This window comes from Uloborus diversus, chromosome 4, assembly GCF_026930045.1.
Source record: "Uloborus diversus isolate 005 chromosome 4, Udiv.v.3.1, whole genome shotgun sequence".
Classification (NCBI taxonomy): domain Eukaryota; kingdom Metazoa; phylum Arthropoda; class Arachnida; order Araneae; family Uloboridae; genus Uloborus; species Uloborus diversus.
The window spans coordinates 89,233,254-89,251,974 of NC_072734.1; the positions used below are offsets into that span (position 1 = coordinate 89,233,254).

The 18,721-nt window shown below is 33.1% G+C and overlaps 1 protein-coding gene across 1 annotated transcript in view; it reads left to right on the forward strand.

The window, feature by feature from the left end:
• Window positions 1–9,354: 9,354 nt before the first annotated feature.
• Window positions 9,355–18,721, forward strand: part of LOC129220202 (aminoacyl tRNA synthase complex-interacting multifunctional protein 1-like) — a 32,263-nt gene continuing 22,896 nt past the window's right edge. Inside the window, exon 1 of the mRNA XM_054854567.1 lies at window positions 9,355–9,481. Coding sequence (XP_054710542.1) covers window positions 9,410–9,481 — 72 coding nt within the window. The 5' untranslated portion in view covers window positions 9,355–9,409. The remainder of the gene's footprint in view (window positions 9,482–18,721) is intronic.

Sequence of the window (18,721 nt, forward strand, 5' to 3'; positions counted from 1 at the left end):
ACATTAAAATTGCCAGTAATGGGAAAATGACATTAAATTGGAGTAAAAGGAAGTCATGTGATGCACACATCAGCTCGTTTTTAAGCCAAAATACGGCTGTGAATACAAAGCGAACATGTACATTCTCAGGAGTGACCGTTCCTTGAACCGATGAGCGGAGCTGCTATCAGTCATTTAAGATGGCGGTTGTTCTTTAGACGTCCACAGCTTATGAGCAGCGAAGTGTTATTTATTTTATATGGAGCTAGCGACAAAAGCCCATAGCAATTCACAGAGAAATACACCTGCAGTCCAGACCTTCCCCTTAGTGTCCACTGAAGAAGTTTCTGGCAGGACAGAAGCCAAGAACGCGGTCTGACGATGTTTCCACAGGTAGCCGGAAGAATTCGACGACAGGGGAATCTCTAATTTAGTGCTGCGATAGGACAAATGTCTGAACCGGTGTGGCGACTATGTGGAGAAATAATGTAAGGTACGTAATATGCCACGTATATTTGTAAATACCTGTATGTACCTGTTTTCGGCGAATAAAAAATAGGTGAAAGACTTTTTGATTTGCCCTCTTAATAAACTTTACTTTGTATAGCAACGGCACACTCCACATATAAGAAGAAGAAAAATTCCGATTCTGTACGCGCTTGAAAGCTTCATTCCTGGTAAATGAGAAATACTTCGTCAGACGTTACTATGCTTTCAATGTCTGAAATAAAGAAAAAAAACTGAAAAACAGACAAAAAAAAACTGTTTAAAATTTACATAAGAAATGTTTGTATCTTTGTAGAAAATCTGCTACGCATAGTGGAGCTTCGTTAAAACTTGTTTTGTCACCTTTTGTTGAACCTGCGCTTAAAATGAACAAAATGTCTGCACAAATTATTTAGTATAGTTAGATTTAAATGTTTGTTTGGTTTTGCAACGATTTTTAATTTAGAATTTAGTGACTTACATTTCGAAACTTTGATAAACCACCAAAAATTTACGATAAAACCATAAGTGTAAATTACTATAAATTACACTTTTTTTTACGATGTCATTAAAAAATTCTTGAACCTGTGACACATTATGGCGCAAAGCATATATTACAAGAGTTTGGTGCTTTTCTATTATTTTTAAAAACATTTCAAGAACTTTTCAGCCATCCTGTATATTTTAAGCAGTAAAATGATGAGTTGTATAATGTTTCTAACCTCCGCGCAGTGAATCACGCTTCTGTGGATGATGTTTTTTTGTATTTCAACATCAGTTTTATTATGAATTATCTATGTCCCTTATTTCCGAATTGTTTTTGCCACTTTTAGTTTTCATTCTAATTTTAAGAAAACCTACCTTTAAGTTAAATATGTCTTTCTTATAGTTGAAGTTTTTTACCGCCACGAATTTTACCTCACTTACATTAACATGAAATTTCTAAATACTTAGTTTAATAACTCAGCATTTTTCATGAGTGTAAACATAAATAAAATGGAACAGTCTGTGTCATTTTTACATCTCGAAAACATAAAGTGCAGGGAAAATTATCCCTGTACGCTTTGTCTTTTTTTTTTCTCATTAAATAGAGTTCAAATTTATTACGTGGGCAATTCCGCGGATTCAGCCAAACAGTAAGTTAGTTTGTAACTTTCAATATAAAATATCGTTATGCAAACGATATTTTTCACTGTATTATTGTATTTTTTAAGCTACATTTAATGATATAGGTGAATTCCCTGAATACATTTTAGATGATTTTTAAAGGTTTGTTATAAACATGGTAACTGATTGAAATTTTAAAAAGTTGCATGTCAGTCAATTACCTCGTGTTATTTTATTTATTTATTATTATTTTTTTAATCAACCAAAATTTATTTTGAGAATTCAACTATACCATTACATTCAGCATAAAAACTACAAAGTCCAGGGAAAAAGATCTTTTGCACAGTGTATATTTTGCGTTGAATATCACTTAACGCAAACTGTTTTGTTTTTTAAAATGTCAGTCAGTTACCCGTGGAATTACCCAACATTAAGTGAGCCCGTTTAAAATTTTTCCAAATGCAGTTATTTTCCTTTCTTTCCACGAGCTCAATGAATGGGTAACCTGAAGAGGAAAAATAAAGTTTCTCTTGTTTAAATACTTAAGTATTTAACCCCACTTCCAAAAAAAATGCTATTTAATCAAGTATGGCAATTGGAATGCAATTTATTTTTGAAAACAGAACGCAACTCAGAGAAATACATTATTTTTTATAATTCTGTTCTCAAAATTTTATTTTTCTTTTTGTTTGTTACAGCAGCAAAATTCGCACCATTTTCAAGGAATACGGTTACATATTCAAATCTATTTAGCACGAATTAGGAAACCAAAAACCTTTCAAAAGAAGACTTTTGAAAGTTAGTTTTGAACGCTTAATTAAACTTAATTTTCGCAAAAATAGTTAAATGAGTACTTACGTCTAAAAAAAGGGGCACAGTCATATTCCATGTAGTCTTGAATGTATAAAATGAAAGCAAAACCGGGCGTCTCTTTCGCCTTTTTAAATATTTTATTGAAAGAGTCATTAGTTAAATGCATTTGTGACGATTCTTTATTAATTAAGCAACGCTCTCTGTGTCAGAACAGGATGATACGTTTAGAATGACATGAAAACAGCTTTCTCGGGAAAAAATAACATTTTCTCGTTTTTTTTTTTTTTTTTTATGTCGCATTTTAACACTTTGATGATGCGAAATGTGGACAGGAATGAGTCTTGTCACCTGATTGATCAAATTGGTGTCATACTTAAATAAGAAGTTATAAAATATTTCAATAATGAGCAATATAGGCTCTTTGGCAGTGTTTATCAACCTTTTTACTTCCTTTTACAAAAAAGGAAGTATTGTATTCGCGAAAAAATTTTCACTCAAAAATCGCCCTTAATTTCCATTTTGCTCACCCCCAAATGAATGTTGAGTTTTTTTTTCGATTCGACCACATGCGGAAAAGTGCCTAAGAATGTATAGACACGCGAAATATCCATTTTGACCATCACCGAGGTAATTACAACGACTTTTCTCGTGACGTCTGTATGTATGTGCGTATGTGTGTATGTGCGTATGTGCGTATGTATCTCGCATAACTCAAAAATGGTATGTCCTAGAAAGTTGAAATTTGGTACATAGACTCGTAGTGGGGTCTAGTTGTGCACCTCCCCTTTTGGTTGCTATCGGATGTTCCTAAGGGGGTCTTTTGCACCTTTTTGGGGGGAAATCATTGTTAATTTCGATGTAAACTCAAGTGGCGTTATAATTTGTCGGACACTTGGCGATATATCGCCAGTCTTTTGGTCGCCAAGTTTTGTCGCCAACTTGGCGACAAATTTGGCGGAGTTTTTTTTTTTTTTGGTTTCAATTTGGCCATTGTTGGTGATATTTAGAGAATAAATATTGAATCACATTAAAATAGCGAATAATGGGGAAATGACATTAAATTGGAGTAAAAGGAAGTCATGTGATGCACACATCAGCTCGTTTTACTCGTGGACCGGTAAAACCTTTCGAAAAAAAATCGCGGACAACAAACGAGTTTTTTTTTTTTTTTTTTTTTTTTTTTTTTTTTTTGTGGGGGGGAAAAAAAAGAGGAAATTCGACTCGCGGACCGTTAAGAACTTATTAAAAAATAATCGAAAAAATGAAATTTTTTCCCTTTTTTACTTCCTTTCACAAAAAAGGAAGTATTGTATTCGCAAAAAAATTTTCACTCAAAAATCCACCTTAATTTCCATTTTGCTCACCCCCGAATGAATGTTGAGGTTTTTTTTTTCTTCTTTTTCGACTCGACCACACGTGAATAAATGCATAAGAACGTATAGACACGCGAAATATCTATTTTGACGATTCCCGAATTGGTTACAACGAGTTTTCTCGTGACGTCTGTATGTACGTATGTATGTATGTGCGTATGAATGTATCTGGTGGTCGCAACACTCAAATTTGAAGCTTCGAGCAAACGGGAAAACTTATTTTAGTATTAGCAGCGATTACTACAGTGGTTGTTAGAATTAAAAGGACAGCAGAAAATTGCACAGCATTTTTTTCTCTGAAATAATTCAGTGAAATTTATACACAGCATGCCTTTTTATGCTAGAAATCATTGTGGAATGCAGAACATTTGAAAAAAACAAAATGTAAATGTTTTCCGTGATCAATAAAAAAAATGTCATTTAAAAAAAACTATACCAAATTATAAGGACAACAAGCGTTTTTCCCTGAAAAACCCCAGCAATCAATAATACCACCCCCGCTCCTCCCCCCTTTTTTTTTCAATTACTTTTATTAGTCTTGATGTCATGGAAATTGAAGAACGTTCTTAGAAAATTTGTGTCTTGGCTTTTTCGACGGAGAAAATGAGTTTCTGCTTGTTTCGATATTGAATACCATTTTTTTCATACTTCGGGTGCCAGAATCTCTCACAAAGTTTCCATAAAAAATTGGTCGAGTCATTTGTCCGGCCAGTACAGTAATTTCCCGAAATAAACATCAAGCAATGCTTTTGAGCTTTGAGAAGCATGTCATTAGACATTATCCTGCTAGAACAAATTGTACAAACTCGTAATTAACAACGCTTTTGGTTTTAAAAATATTGCTCAGTATAACAACATCACTCTCAGAATTCATTCCACCCTGCACTAAAAATATTGGTATAGTTTCCGGTTCTAAAATTCTTCAGAAAATTACTGAGCTGTCTCCAAGTATACGCTTTGAGATTTTTTTTCCCCTTCACAGAGATCGTACCAGAAGTAACAAAACCATCTAATTAAAATTTTCTCATCAGAAAAGATTACATTTTCCCATTTTTTACTATAACAACGCATTTTTTGGCACGTTCAACCCTTGGTCTCTTATGAACTTTTTTAAAAGTCGGTCGTGACATTAACTTCACATCATGAAAAATTTTCTCTTTTTGTAAAACACGTTGAACAGTTCGGGAACTGCATCGTAACTTAAATTCCCATCTAATATCTCTTGATGCTTGTTTTTTGGAGAGCAAGATCGTCTTATGATCAGTGTGTACAGAACATGTGTACAGAAACAGAAGGTTTCCTACCTGTTTGTCTTTGTGGTACTTGTTTGCCGGGATTTTTGAGAAAGCTCTAAATGACCGATCTCTATGTATTCAAATTTGTTGTTATTTGACGCACAGTGAGTCATGAAGTTTTTCAAGCAACAAGCAACCACTTTCCTTTTCTTAAATTCTTCAATTTTAGTTACCTAATGGCATGACGGTAAAAATAGAATGTGACATCCCCAATCTTATACTAAGCATTTATACCGTTATGTAGGGCAGTACGCAGAACAAAAAACAAGCAAATTTAGCTTTTTAGAATACACATATCTAATTGTCCTTATAATTTTGTCCATATAACAGAGATGTCAAAATTTAAACTTTATTCTATGAATACTAAATTCCTATGTATTTCCAATAATAATAATAAAAAAAGTTTATTTTACCATAAATTTAGTCGTAAAATTTGCAGAACTTTCCGACCAAATGCAGCTAAGGTTTGAGGAATTTTTCTTTTGTCCTCATAATTTTGACCAACTTTGTAGCAAGCTCCTAAGTTTATAATAAAAAACTATTGCTTTTCTTGTAAAGCGCTTGTAAATGTAAGCATTTTTTTTCATTTGTTGCAACTTTATTAATCTCAAGCAACTTGTATTTCTTGATTTTTTTTAAATATATTTTTTGATTCATTCATTAAATGAATGCGAATGATCGTAAATTTAACTGAAAATTTGGGACTCTAAAAGGTGTTATGTTTAACCGAACTTAAGAGTCCGAGAATTGGGGGGGGGATTTTTTTGGGGGGGGCGATTTTGTGCCATTGAGCTTGGGGGGGGATGTGCACCCCTGACTAAGAGACAGAGTCTAATTGTATTAAATACACTCATGTTTGTGAAAATTGCAACAACATGAAGGACTCATTGGAAAGGATTAAACTTACTGCATATAGTACTCATACCCATAGTGTTACAAATAAATGATCAAAATTACAGATCAATGAAGTGAAAATAACTGGCATAAATTAATATCGAATGTAGCTACCCCGCGCCGCTATGCGAGCCTGCACACCTTTTAGCATCAAATCAAAGAGGTGCTGAATGTTACGACTGGGAATAGCATCCTATATGGCTTCTATCCGAAGCCAAAGTTCATCCGTACCCACTGCAAGACGAAACAAATGGGCGAGTCTCCGACCAACGCAATCCGAGGCATGCTTGACGGGCGTCATATCCGGAGAACGGGCACCGAAGAGCACTTGTACGTGACGTGCGACATGTGGACGTGTATTGTCCTGCTGAAACACTGCACCAGGAAGGCTCTGAAGAAACGGTAATACCTCCGGCGTCACAGCGTCTCTGAAGTAAGTCTCGCTATTGAGGTTACCCGTAATTCGGACTCGATGGGGCTGCCCTTGATATTCAATGGCGCTTCAGTTCAGATCATGAAGCCTGGCGTTATGCCGGTATGACGTCGTTACACACTCTGGGAGGTGACGTTCCCATGTGTAACGTCTGGCGCAAACACGTCCATCGTTATAGTGTAGATTAAATCTGGACTCATCCGAGAAGATGACCTGTTGCTAGTTCGCACGCCATTGGGTATGTTGGTAGGGTCATTGAAGCCAGAAGTGATAATGGCTGAGGATATAGGGAATCTTGGAGGGGGCCCTGGAGCAGCAGACGTTGACGAACTGCGGATGCAGCAATTGGGACTTCTGAAGTCATACTCCAACGTTGTGAAGAATTCTATACGATCCATTACAGCTAGGCGGATGAGGTGTCGAAAATTCCGTGGCGACGTTCGGTTCGTGGGCAGGTGCGAGCCCTTCGGCCAATTTCATCGTCCTCTGTACGTGTTTTACCAATACGCATCACAGTTGAGGCATTACGCACGTGCGGGCACTGATTTCTCCATACGTAAGTTCACCCTCACGTATGCAGATCATGCAGCCCCCATCGAACTCCGTTACGCTTTCGTACGACGCTCTGCGTTTTGGACGAGGCATATTGAGTACTAGACAAACATCTACCATCGGCAGATTATTATACAATGATTCCAAAAACTTTTACAGCCCTTTATATACTGAGCCTACTCCGCAGTTCAGAGGGCGTAACTCGGTCCACGCATGCGCGACGTCTCTGTAAATCTAATCATTTGCATATCTTTTCCTGCTATACATGTCCTGTGAATTTCAGTTCATTTGCATAATTTCATCTTGGTGTTGCAATTTTCACAAATATGAGTGTAGTTTTAGAATGAAATTGAACGCTTTTGAAACGAACTAAAAGAAATTAAAAAAAAAAAAACTCTCTAAGCCTTGTACAAATTTAAAGCCCCATAAAGATTCAACGTGCGTTACAGATTTCCTGCAAGGGTTGTGATTGCGAATTTTTTATCGCAATCAAAATACTTGCAATATTTAAAAGAAAAACATGGGGTGCATGCACTATGCACTACATGACTGTAAGAAGTATAAAGAGTACATACGTATATATATTCTTTCGCGAAAATAAAGCTATCGGTGGTTTCGCGTTTTGAATATTTTGGGAATTTACTATTAACATAATTAAAATTTGATCCTAATATATAAAGTTTAAATATTTCGCGAGTCTTAAAGTTTCTCTATTACGATGGGCTTGTGAAGAAAAAGTGCTTTTCAGTATTTAAATTGACCTTGGATAAATCACGTAAGTGGAGGGGTCCGCAGATTTCAAATCTGCTTAGGGACGGCATGAAGCTAAATTCGGCCCTGTTTATACTTCGACAAAATCACTCCCAGAATCCTATTTTTTTCCAAAGACACATTACGAAAACCAGAAGCTGGATCCGCTCCTGTAAAACTTAGTGCTATCAAAACGGATGTTGCTATTTAAAGCTTTTTCTTTTTTTTGGATCTGAAATCCGAAGTACAAAACTATCAAAATTAGTCTATGCGTGCTAGTTAGCACTTCAACTCAATAATAACTATAGAGAAATTTACGCTACCCACAGTGTAAGAACGATTAATTTAACTCTTCGTATGCGGGTATTTTGATCTAGTATTCAGTGTTATGCATGATTGATGAAAATGCGCATTGTTTATATAACTTACAATTGTGTGAAAGTTCCAAGAAAAGGGAGCAATCAAAAGGGAGGAATAAGAAATCATCATTCTTTAAAAACATTTCCAAGGGCTAATTTCTGGTAGACCCCTTTTTTCAGTGTCGGCGATTCAAAGGGGGAGGGCACTTTTTATGGTTTAACAACAGAAATGTCAAAATTTTCAGAACAGAAATAGCACTTCAAGCAGTAACTTTTAGTATATGTATTCATTGTTTAGATATTAGTTATTCAACTGTTTTACTTAAGCAAGCCATACTTGTTCAATAAAATTATAAAATTATTAACGAGTGTTTGTGATATCTCAAAATACTTTGGGGTAAATAATGTAAGTCTAATTTATGTCTGAGTGTTTCTTCGGAGAAAGCTATTGTATGCAAAATTCTTCAAAATCTTAATAAAAACGTGAGTTAAGTTGATACCTTTGCATTAATTACCACTCATCTGCTCTCAAAACCAGCCTAGGCAAAACTTTGTACCTTTTCTCTCTCCTTGTTTTTTTTTTTTTTTTTTTTTTTTTTTTTTTTTTTTTTTGCTGCCGTTAAAAGTCCTAAAACGTTATTAATTGAATTTCTTTTTTTTTCCCTCCCCCCTTCCCCATTTTTCAATCCCAATCGCCGCCTCTGCCCTTTTTGATGGAAATAGGAATTTTTAAGTCGAAAAAATACATGCATTAATGGACGCTAGAGAATCGGATTTTCGTTTGCTGCAGTAGCCTAAGTAACGATTAATATCTGTAAGTGACGTCATGTTAAAAGCAGGACCCGATCAAGCCAAAGTGATGCTCAGGTTATGGCTAAATTTGGTGCCCTTCTCAGAAGAAAGTCATTTTTTATGTGGAAGATTCCAAAAAAGGGAAGAAATAAAGAAATTTATCGTATTTTGGTGCCCCTAAAATTGTGGTGCCCAGGTCCATGGACCTGCTGGACCGTGCGTTAATCAGGTCTTGGTTAAAAGGTCTATTTTAGTTACAGGTAGAATCTCCCTACACGGACTGAGAAAGAGGATGGTGAAAAATGTCCGAAACGATGTGTGACATCATTTATGGACAGCCCATAAAGTGAGAATATAATTTTAGTTTACAGTATGCCGTAATTCCAAAAGGGACTCTATCTGTAATATTATTTTTTTACGAAAGAATGCTTTGCTGAGGGAGAAAGGTTTTACTCCATGATTTTGTTTTTCACATGGATGGAAGAGGAGAGCCCGCCGCCGTATATCTCTTCTTCTATTTGCGCAATTGCAATTAATGTTCTGTAATGTTAAAGTCTCCTGTAACACGCGTACTTTATGCTCCTGATTTGTAGACCCAAAAATATTTTTCTTTTGAAATTCAGGAATTCTCTTTCAAATTTCGTTTCGGTAAGTTTCTTTTATTTTAATTACTATGAGTTTTTCATTTCAATTTAGTAATACACAAAACTTTTTGTCTGTTTAACTTGTAACTCATTTTGTTGATCTAGTGTAGAGATGCACCGAATACAGTATTTTGCCGAATACTGAACTTTCGGTTGAAATTTGAACCAAGTATTCGGCCGAATGCCGAATATTTGTTCAGAAATTTCAAACTAATATTTGAATTTTATGCCAGTATTAAATAGAAAATGCTAATCTATTTTGGGAAATGTAAATGCATTCCATTTGACATCGTAAATTTATCTGCATTAAAAAGTATTGATCAACAAATTGTCCGCATAAGAGGGGTGTCCGTTAGGAGGGGTTTTACTGTAATAGCATTTTCATTTATAAAACATTGTTTTATAGCTAATGTGCTTGTTTAACAAGCACATTAGCTTGCCCAATCCAAAAAAAAGTGGACATGAGGATGAAAATTCAAATTTCATTCAATGTGGTTGAAATTTTGCATACACACTGTTAAAAGTATACTATTTCATATTTTATTGAAAAAAAATTTCATTTATGTCATTAACATTCTTATTTTAATTACTAAAGTGGAACTATATCAGTGCAAACTAGACTGCACCAAAACTGCTTATGTTGCATGGTCTATTACAGCTGAACAAATAATTCTAGAAATCTATAAAGTTTCACACATAATCTGACATTCATTAGCAACAGTTTTTTCCCGAAGAGAAATGTCTACTAATCTTCACTACAAAAGGTAAGCATATTTAATTATTCTTAATTATTGTGTCACACCCGCAACAAAAAAATGCATTTATATTTCCACAGAAAAATTTATTTGCCTAAAAGTTTTGAAACTTTGTATTCTAAAATAGTTTACTAAAGTACTTTGAATAACAAACAGAAAAAAAATTAATTAATGTTTTAATTGGAGTTATTAAGCGTTGCGGGTGTGACATGTTCCTGTTGCGGGTGTGACATTTAGTTAAAGTCACACCCGCAACATCTTTTTAAATTAAACACAAATGTAATTCTGGAATGCATGTAGATGACAGCACTAATGTTTTAACCTTTGACCTAACCTTTGGCCTTTGACTTATTTGTCTAGACACCAGTTAATTCAAAATTAGTATCTTTAGAGCATGTGCAGTTGATTTATTTAGCTTGGTATTCTATATTATTGGTTCTCCTAAGAAACATTTTTGTATTTTTTGATTTATAATTAAAGCAACTATTCAATAAGGTAAGATTTTTTTTTTAAATAAAACTTTAAAAAACCAAAACAATATTTTATCTTTTTTAATATGTATAAAAATGTATAATTTTGCTTTCAGCATTTGACTTTTTCCCCCTTTACTTTTTAAAACAAATAATGTAATATTAGGGACAGATTATTTTTTACTTCAAATTCAAAATAAATATAAAGAAATAATAAAAATAGTAATGAAACTTTTATTAAAATATTTATTAAAAAAAACTTTGTATAAAATTCTGTCAGTTAAAGTTTTAAATGCATCAAAACTTAATGTTTTTAATTTCAATTGGGGTTAAAAAATTCAAAGAACTTCAAAAAAAAAAAAAAAGACATGTTCAACAATATATTTTGGGACTTGTAGTGCTATATTTATTCACTTTACACATTTTTTTTTTTTGCAGAAGAATGAACAGCACTGAAAGATTCCGAAATCATCGTAAAAAGATGAAAGAAAACTCGGCTAAATACTCGGAATATTTTCTAAAAGAAAGGGAAAGAAACAAAGCAAGAATAGAAATTACAAAGAAACTACTTTAAAAAATTACATCTGTGGCCATGAAAGAAAAGAAAATGTAGAGGCAAAACCAGAATGAGAGGCAGAGAAAGTGTAGAGAGAGAAAGAAATCTTCGACAAAAGGGGCCACACCATCTCCAGCTGTAGAAGCAGAGTCGATGGCAATTTTTTGAAGAGCTCAAACCTTTGGTAATGCAATCCATAGACAGGTACAATCTTCTGTTAATGTCATACAACCATAAAGACTACAATATTAAAATTGCATAGTCATACTTTGCAAGGACTCATAGATAAGGAGCTGTGGATGGTGTTGGTGCGGTAACAAATAAAAAATGTTGTCACTTGCCGTTACAGCGTAGAGCAACAGTCAATTCTGCATCGGATTTTGCCATTTGAGCAGAAAAGGCTCTTAAAAAAATCAGAGTACTTTATTCTGCGGAGAGCGACATCACAAAAGATGTTGCAAAAATGCTTCACGCACGCTGCTGTCTTGTACAAAGCTATACCAAACTTACAATCGGTACACCATGTTGTACCGATCGATATGGGTACAATTCAAGTGGCAGGCACTAACTGCAGAAAGTGCACTGAGAAAGTGCACTGAAGATAGTTTCATTGCTGCCTCAGTCGGAAACGATCTCCCTTGGTAATATAAATGCTATTGGAGATTTTGTAGAATTAGTTTTGTTTTCTACCTCAAAAAAAAAAAAAAAAAAAAAAAAAAAATTGGTCAAATCAAGCAAATAGATGGAAAAGACAAACAAGTAGAATACTTTGAAAAAAAACCTTCAGAACATGTATACATCTGGCCCAATCAGTCAGACATATCATGGGAGAAACAGAACATTGTAATAAGAAAACTAACACCCCCTGAAATCATCAATTCTAGATTGGAAATGAGATTTATGTAAAAAAAATTTCCTTAGTTATTTGCAATTTCTCTTATTTATTACTGTGCTAATCATAAAATGTCTGATTGATAACTATTTGTGTATGTTGTTATTTTATTGGCCACACAAGTCACACCCGCAACGGGTTGTCACACCCGCAACGGCAACTTTGAATATTTTTTACAATGAAACTAATTGAGTGAGTATCTAAATTTTTGTATGGAATAATTAGTTAAGTATTACTGTCTAACATAAAAAAAAACCAGTTCGATCAGTTGATATAATTCACAGAGTTTTGAATGTTTTGATCGCAAGGTGAAAATGCATGTCCTTTTTATGTCACACCCGCAACGGGTAGAAATTAATTTTTTAAAAAATAAATAAAATATCAATCAACTTGCAAATTGGCATCAATGTACCTGCAAGTGATCTTTATTGAAAAATATAAAAATTGAAACCTATACTCTAAAATATTTTTGCTGATGACTAATTTAGTTAGTGTAAATGTCACACCCGCAACTTTGGATTGGGCGGTAAATTTTATGATGTTTATCTGTGATGTGGAGGTTTATTGCCCATAATAAGTGCATTTATAAAATTAAAAAGTAGAAATATAAAGTTTTTAAAGGTTGGAGTTTCAAAACATTAAAAATCATATTTAAAAAAAAAGAAAAACTACTTTTAATAAAAGAAATGTTGGCAAGAAGTGAAATCTGTTCTTGCAGTAGGGGAGAGGGGGGCACCTTTGAACAATTTTTTGAAAAATCAACATATTTCTTACTCAGATTATAATTATTAATGCTTAAATATTTTATGATAAAAAAGAATGCATTTCTTTATCATAGAAATCAATATCAAAATTTTTACTGATAAATTAAATATGATACAAAGCTTTAAAATTTGTAAGTATTTCTGTTCAAACGTGCCCCATGTAGGGGCACCTTTGAACAAAATCAAATTGTAATAATAGAGTGATTTTATCAAAAATCACATACCTTTAAGAATTACAAAAAAATAAGAATAAAATTAGAGCATTTTATTTAACTGAAATTAAAGATTTATAACTATTTAATTAATTTTATATGAATCACACAAAATTGACATCAAAGCAAAATGTTGTAACAGCACGTAAGGTCCCTCCAGAAATCTGTGGTTGTGGCAGTTTTTTTTACTATATCTTGGAAATCTACTATGCTGGTGTCTGATGCTTCGGGAAAGTAAAATTTATTGCTTTCCTTTTTGCGAAGAAACCTAATATTAAATTCAGTTTCGTCTTGCCATTGCTGTTCAATTTGACCAACGTAATGAAGAACAGTTCGTTTAGTTTGGAATTGGAGTATAATGAAATCGTTGACATGTAAATCTTCTAGAACAAGAGCTTTTTCCTCTTCATCTGTATCCAAAATAATATCTTTAAAATTGGATTTTTTTATAAAAGACATTTTTCTCTAATAGGAATAATGGCAATGTGCAAAATAAAAAACAAGAGTAGGCTAGTAATTAAAAGTAGTGTTTATATATCAGTAGAACTTTAATATTAAAAAACAGACTATTCAGTAATTTGTATGTCTTCCTATTTTCATAATTTTCTTTTAAATCCAAAATAAAATAGTAATATTTAGGTGCATTTATTAACTCTTTTCTTCTAAGTTTCATTTGTTCAAAGGTGCCCCAACTTTTCTGTTCAAAGGTACCCCAGTATATGGAATTAGGAATTAGAACAATTTACTCCAGTAGACTTAAGAATAATAACAAAACAAAACCTAAAAGTTAAAGCTAAAACTTATCTTTAAATATTGTAAAATTATTTAAAATTATAGAATTACAGATTTTTCAGCAAAAACCTTACAACTTGATTTTGAAAAGTTTGGATTTCAGAGAGAAAAAAACACATACCTTGCTCAGACAATAGTATGCATGCAAAATGATCAAACTTGGCTTACTTTGCTGCAGTGAAACAATAGTAATGTGCTGCCATATACATTAAAAACATAACTTTTTTTTAAAGATAATATTTACAGTGTTCAAAGGTGCCCCCCTCTCCCCTACAAATACAAATGTGATGATCAGCAACAGGCTCTGACTAGGCTGTTCCCTAGTCAATTTATTAGTCCCTAATGAAGATTAATGGCCGTTTTAAAGCTATCTACCCTCTTGCCTATTATAGCCTCTTCTTGTACACTGTTCTGAGTACCCACAAAAGTACTAAAGTAGTAATTTTTCTTAATTTGTATGACATTAACATATCTATGAAATATGCGAGTACAAATATTTTACTACAGGGTGGCGACAGATCAGGGAGATCAGGGAAAAGTCTGGGAATTTTATTAATCAGGGAAAAGTCAGGGAAATATCAGGGAATTTTGAAAAAATAACAAAAAATCAGGGAAAATTGATTTTATAAAGAAAAAAAAAATTTTTTTTTTGCTTTACAAAATTAAGTACTCTAATTCCCTACGCATTTTCCGCCAATTATCTGTTTAAAAAAAAGTAAAATTAATGAGGTGCAATTATATGCTGCATCTTTTTTCCTCAAAGTCAAAGTATTGAATCTCACTTATTAACCACAGGATGAACTTCCTAAGATTGCTTCTGTGTCTGTTAGGTTGTTTATTTTATCTAGCTTGAAATTTCCTTTTACGCTTTCAATGCTGCGTAAAATAAACAACCATACAGGCAAAGAGGAAGCCTTCATTAATGCCTTAGCTCCTTTGCCTTTATTCCATTGTCTCGAAGTAATTAGCGTACTGTAATCAAGATTTCAAGAAGAAATCTTTGGTTTTTGAATTAATACTATAAAAGCTTAAAAGCTAGTACTTCTTCGCTTTTTAAATTTAATTGCTAAAATTGAACTTTCAATAAAAAAACTTTGTTTTTTGCCGTTATAGTATTTGTTGTCACCGCAGATTATAAAGGTTTTCTTTTTTTCAGACTGGTTCTTTAATTTTATAACCAAGTTCTATTCTTCTTTTATATATTTTGAAATTAACTAATTGCTTTTTTCTTTCTTTTTTTCCTTGCATTTTGAAGTTGTTTGTTACAAAAGGAATCTAAGATTTTTTTTCGTTACATACTGAAATCATTTGAAATAGAGTTAACTTGTGCACTTAAGTAAATATCTTTATTTTTTTATTGTTAAAATGCTGTATTCATTCATTAAAACCTATGTTCTTGATTAGAGAAAAGCTCCCTATGTATGGATGTCAAATGGTTTCATCTGTTTTGCATAAATATGTCAATTAGTTATATAAGAAAAACTACATTACTTCTATTATTTCACTAATACTTGTTATTTTTGCAACAATTATTATACTGTTTGAAAATTTAGTTCGAAATAATTTCAATTGCTTTTTAGTTCTATCATAAATACACATAAGTTTTTAAGAGTAATTTTAATAGTTTCTTAAAATTCTTATGCTAAGTGGTTTCTGCTAGTAAAGGTTTTTTTTTTTTTTTTTTTTCAATTTTCTATAATCTTTCCATTGTAGAAAAATTTAATATGCTGTTTTATACACTCCCCCCCCCCAAAAAAAAAAAGAAATTGACTTGATATGTTTTTTTTAACGATTTTCTTAAAAAAGTAGCATTTTTTTTAAATATATGTTTAGTTCAACAACTTTACACAACTTAAAACATTTAAAATACTGCATTTTTTACAAACATACATTGGATTTCAAGTAGAGCAAAGAAAGAAAATCATTACCATTGGTAACGTAAATCAGGGAAATTTGGTGAACTTAATCAGGGAAATCAGGGAAAAGTCAGGGAACTTTATTTCACAGTTCCTGTCGCCACCCTGTACTATGGGGTGACATCAATAAAAACTCGAAAAATATAACAGTTATAAAATATTTTTAGTCTGTATGAATCTTTGTTCTGTATGTATGTCTCCAAGCATTTCATTTGACTTTCCCATTGAGTTTATTTTCTACTATTGTATATAATAGTCTAATCATGCCTAATAGCATATTCACATTGTTAAATTTCATTACTTTTAAGTAAATTATGATTTAAAATTAGCTGCACCAATGTGTAATTAAAAAATTTATGAAATTCTAAAGCTAATGATTCTAATAGAAAATGTATTAGAGTAATATACTAACATTATTACACCATAACAATAAATTTATGTATGTATAATCAGTTTACTTTTCATTTCGTCCAGTTTTTTCCAGCGTCACGGACTTTTTACAAAAAAGTGAACAAAATAGCAACCCTGCTTGACTTAGATCCAAGGAACTGGCTTAATTTGAGTAGGAATGAGATCAAAAAGTCTGTTGGGTTACTAACTGGATACTGCTCTCTTAATAGGCAGCTTAACCTGATGGGTATTACCGACAATCCTCCGTGTTGAAGATGCCTTACGGCTGATGAGAGTTCAATTCATGTGCTATGTGAATGTGACTTCTACTATACGCAGAGATTTGAGCACTTGGAATACCACTATATAGATCCCTGGGAACTGCCTAATATTTCGGTTAGGCAACTAGTGAAATTTATTTCTGTTACTGGGCTCCTGTAGTAGTCGAAACGGGGACAGTACAATAGACCTGCGGTCTCAGTGCTTATGCTCGTTTTAAGCGCCCCCTTTTCACTTCATACTTCATGGCAACACGAAATAAAACATCAATAATGTGAATGGAAATGAGATTTTTCGAACTTGATTAAAACTGCTTGAAACTTTTTTTCTTTGGAGATAGGAGGGAAAATTTTTCAACCATAGGTCGAGTTAAATCTGGAGTAAAAAAAGCCGCTCTTTCCAGTGGTGTCAAAAAGAAAACTGTGGAACAATTCCTTCACTTTTTCTGATAGATTTAATGAAGAAAGTAGTGCTTAAATTTTAGCTAAGCCTAAAAAAGTTCGACTAAAACCACATATAACTCCTGCCATATTTAAGTTAGAGCATTGAAACAAATTGCATACAGCACGAAAAATTCTACCCTTTCCAACGATATATAATATTAATATGTGCAAGTAATTTTTCACCCCTTTAACAGGCAATTTATGAGAAATTTGAGCTTAAAAAATTAATTATAAAAAACTAATTTAAATTTTTAAAAAATAAAACCCCAAGTGTATACCACTGAGGCTCGAAATAATTTTGTATGAAATCTATATTCTTTGGCTGTAGGTGCAATGGGGTCTCTCCTGGACGCAGGCCTGCCACAGACTTCCTTCCAGAATTTCTTTGAAACCTTACTTTTATTTAATATAAAGAGATAATGTTTAATGTCTCCTCTCATTAGATACATGTTTGTGTTCATGCTTTTATTTTATCATTCAGTAAAATCAGAGTATCGTTCGGCAAATTAAAAAATCACTCCCTCCCAAACATTGAAGTTCAAGGGGTCTCTAGTATTATAAGCAAACAAAGATCTTAACCTTTCCCAAAACTTGCAGGGAGTGGAATTTTTTTTAAAGCTCCAAACAGAAAATATATTGATGCACAAAGTTAAAATTAATAATTAAATTATATAATCACCCTCCAAAACAAAACAAAAAAAAAAGAAAGAAAATATGCTTAAATCGCAAAATAGCAACAAAGATTGCATATACAAATTTTGGTGCTTCGAGTAACTCCTTTCTAAATACAGGATGAGATTCCATAAGCATTTAAAAAATAGGTTCATCGTAATCTCAAAACACATGTCTGTAATATTTATTGCTATTGTGCACTTTTAACGGTAGGTATGGTTTTTTTTTCTTGTTTTGACAATTTCTTGCTGGTGCTAGAATCTGTCTGTAGTATATTTATATTTTTTTCTCTAGAATGTATTTTGTAAAATTTAAAATGCAGTTGTAATTGTAAAGCTCTTAAATAAGAAAAAATGATATGTACATCATGATGCATTGTAACGTCGCAATGCATCATGAGGTAGAAATTCCTACATCGCAAAGCCTATTTTTCATACTGCCCGGATTATCCGGATTGCCTTTGGTGCCAGTTAGTCTGGATAAACAAGAATCAGCTGTAATGAATACTTAAATATTTTTTCATACATATTTATTTGTGGTACAGCAATGCAGGTTTCTTATTATGTAAGAAAGATGAACTGGAACAACTGAATGATAACAAACTATACAGACAGTCTAATAATGACCCTCATTTGAGATTATCAGTCTGGAATGGCCATATGTAACCGAGCTAGAGGCAGATGTCATCTCATTGGAGCAGAGATTACCTTCACACCGTTAGCTAAATTAAATTTAGCACACCAGCAAGAGTCTGCAAACATGGTTGGTGTTGCTCACATCTCATGAAGGTAAAAGTTGTAATTGGTTTCCTCAAATTGGGGCTGAGGTAGAACCACTCATGCAGTTTCACCCTTATTGGGGATTCTCAGTTTGGATTAGCTATACCAAGCTGTCAATGCTTGTAGCTCTGCCTTAACCCTGGCTTGAGGTAATCCAAGCTTTTACTATAACTATAACTTACAGGTAATTCAAGCTTTTACCATTAGTTACACAAGCAAGCACTTACTCACTCAAGATTTACTATGCATAGACTCTCGCTAGTGTGCTGGATTAATTTTAGCCACCAGTTTAAGGTAAACTCAGCTTCAATGAGAAAACATCTA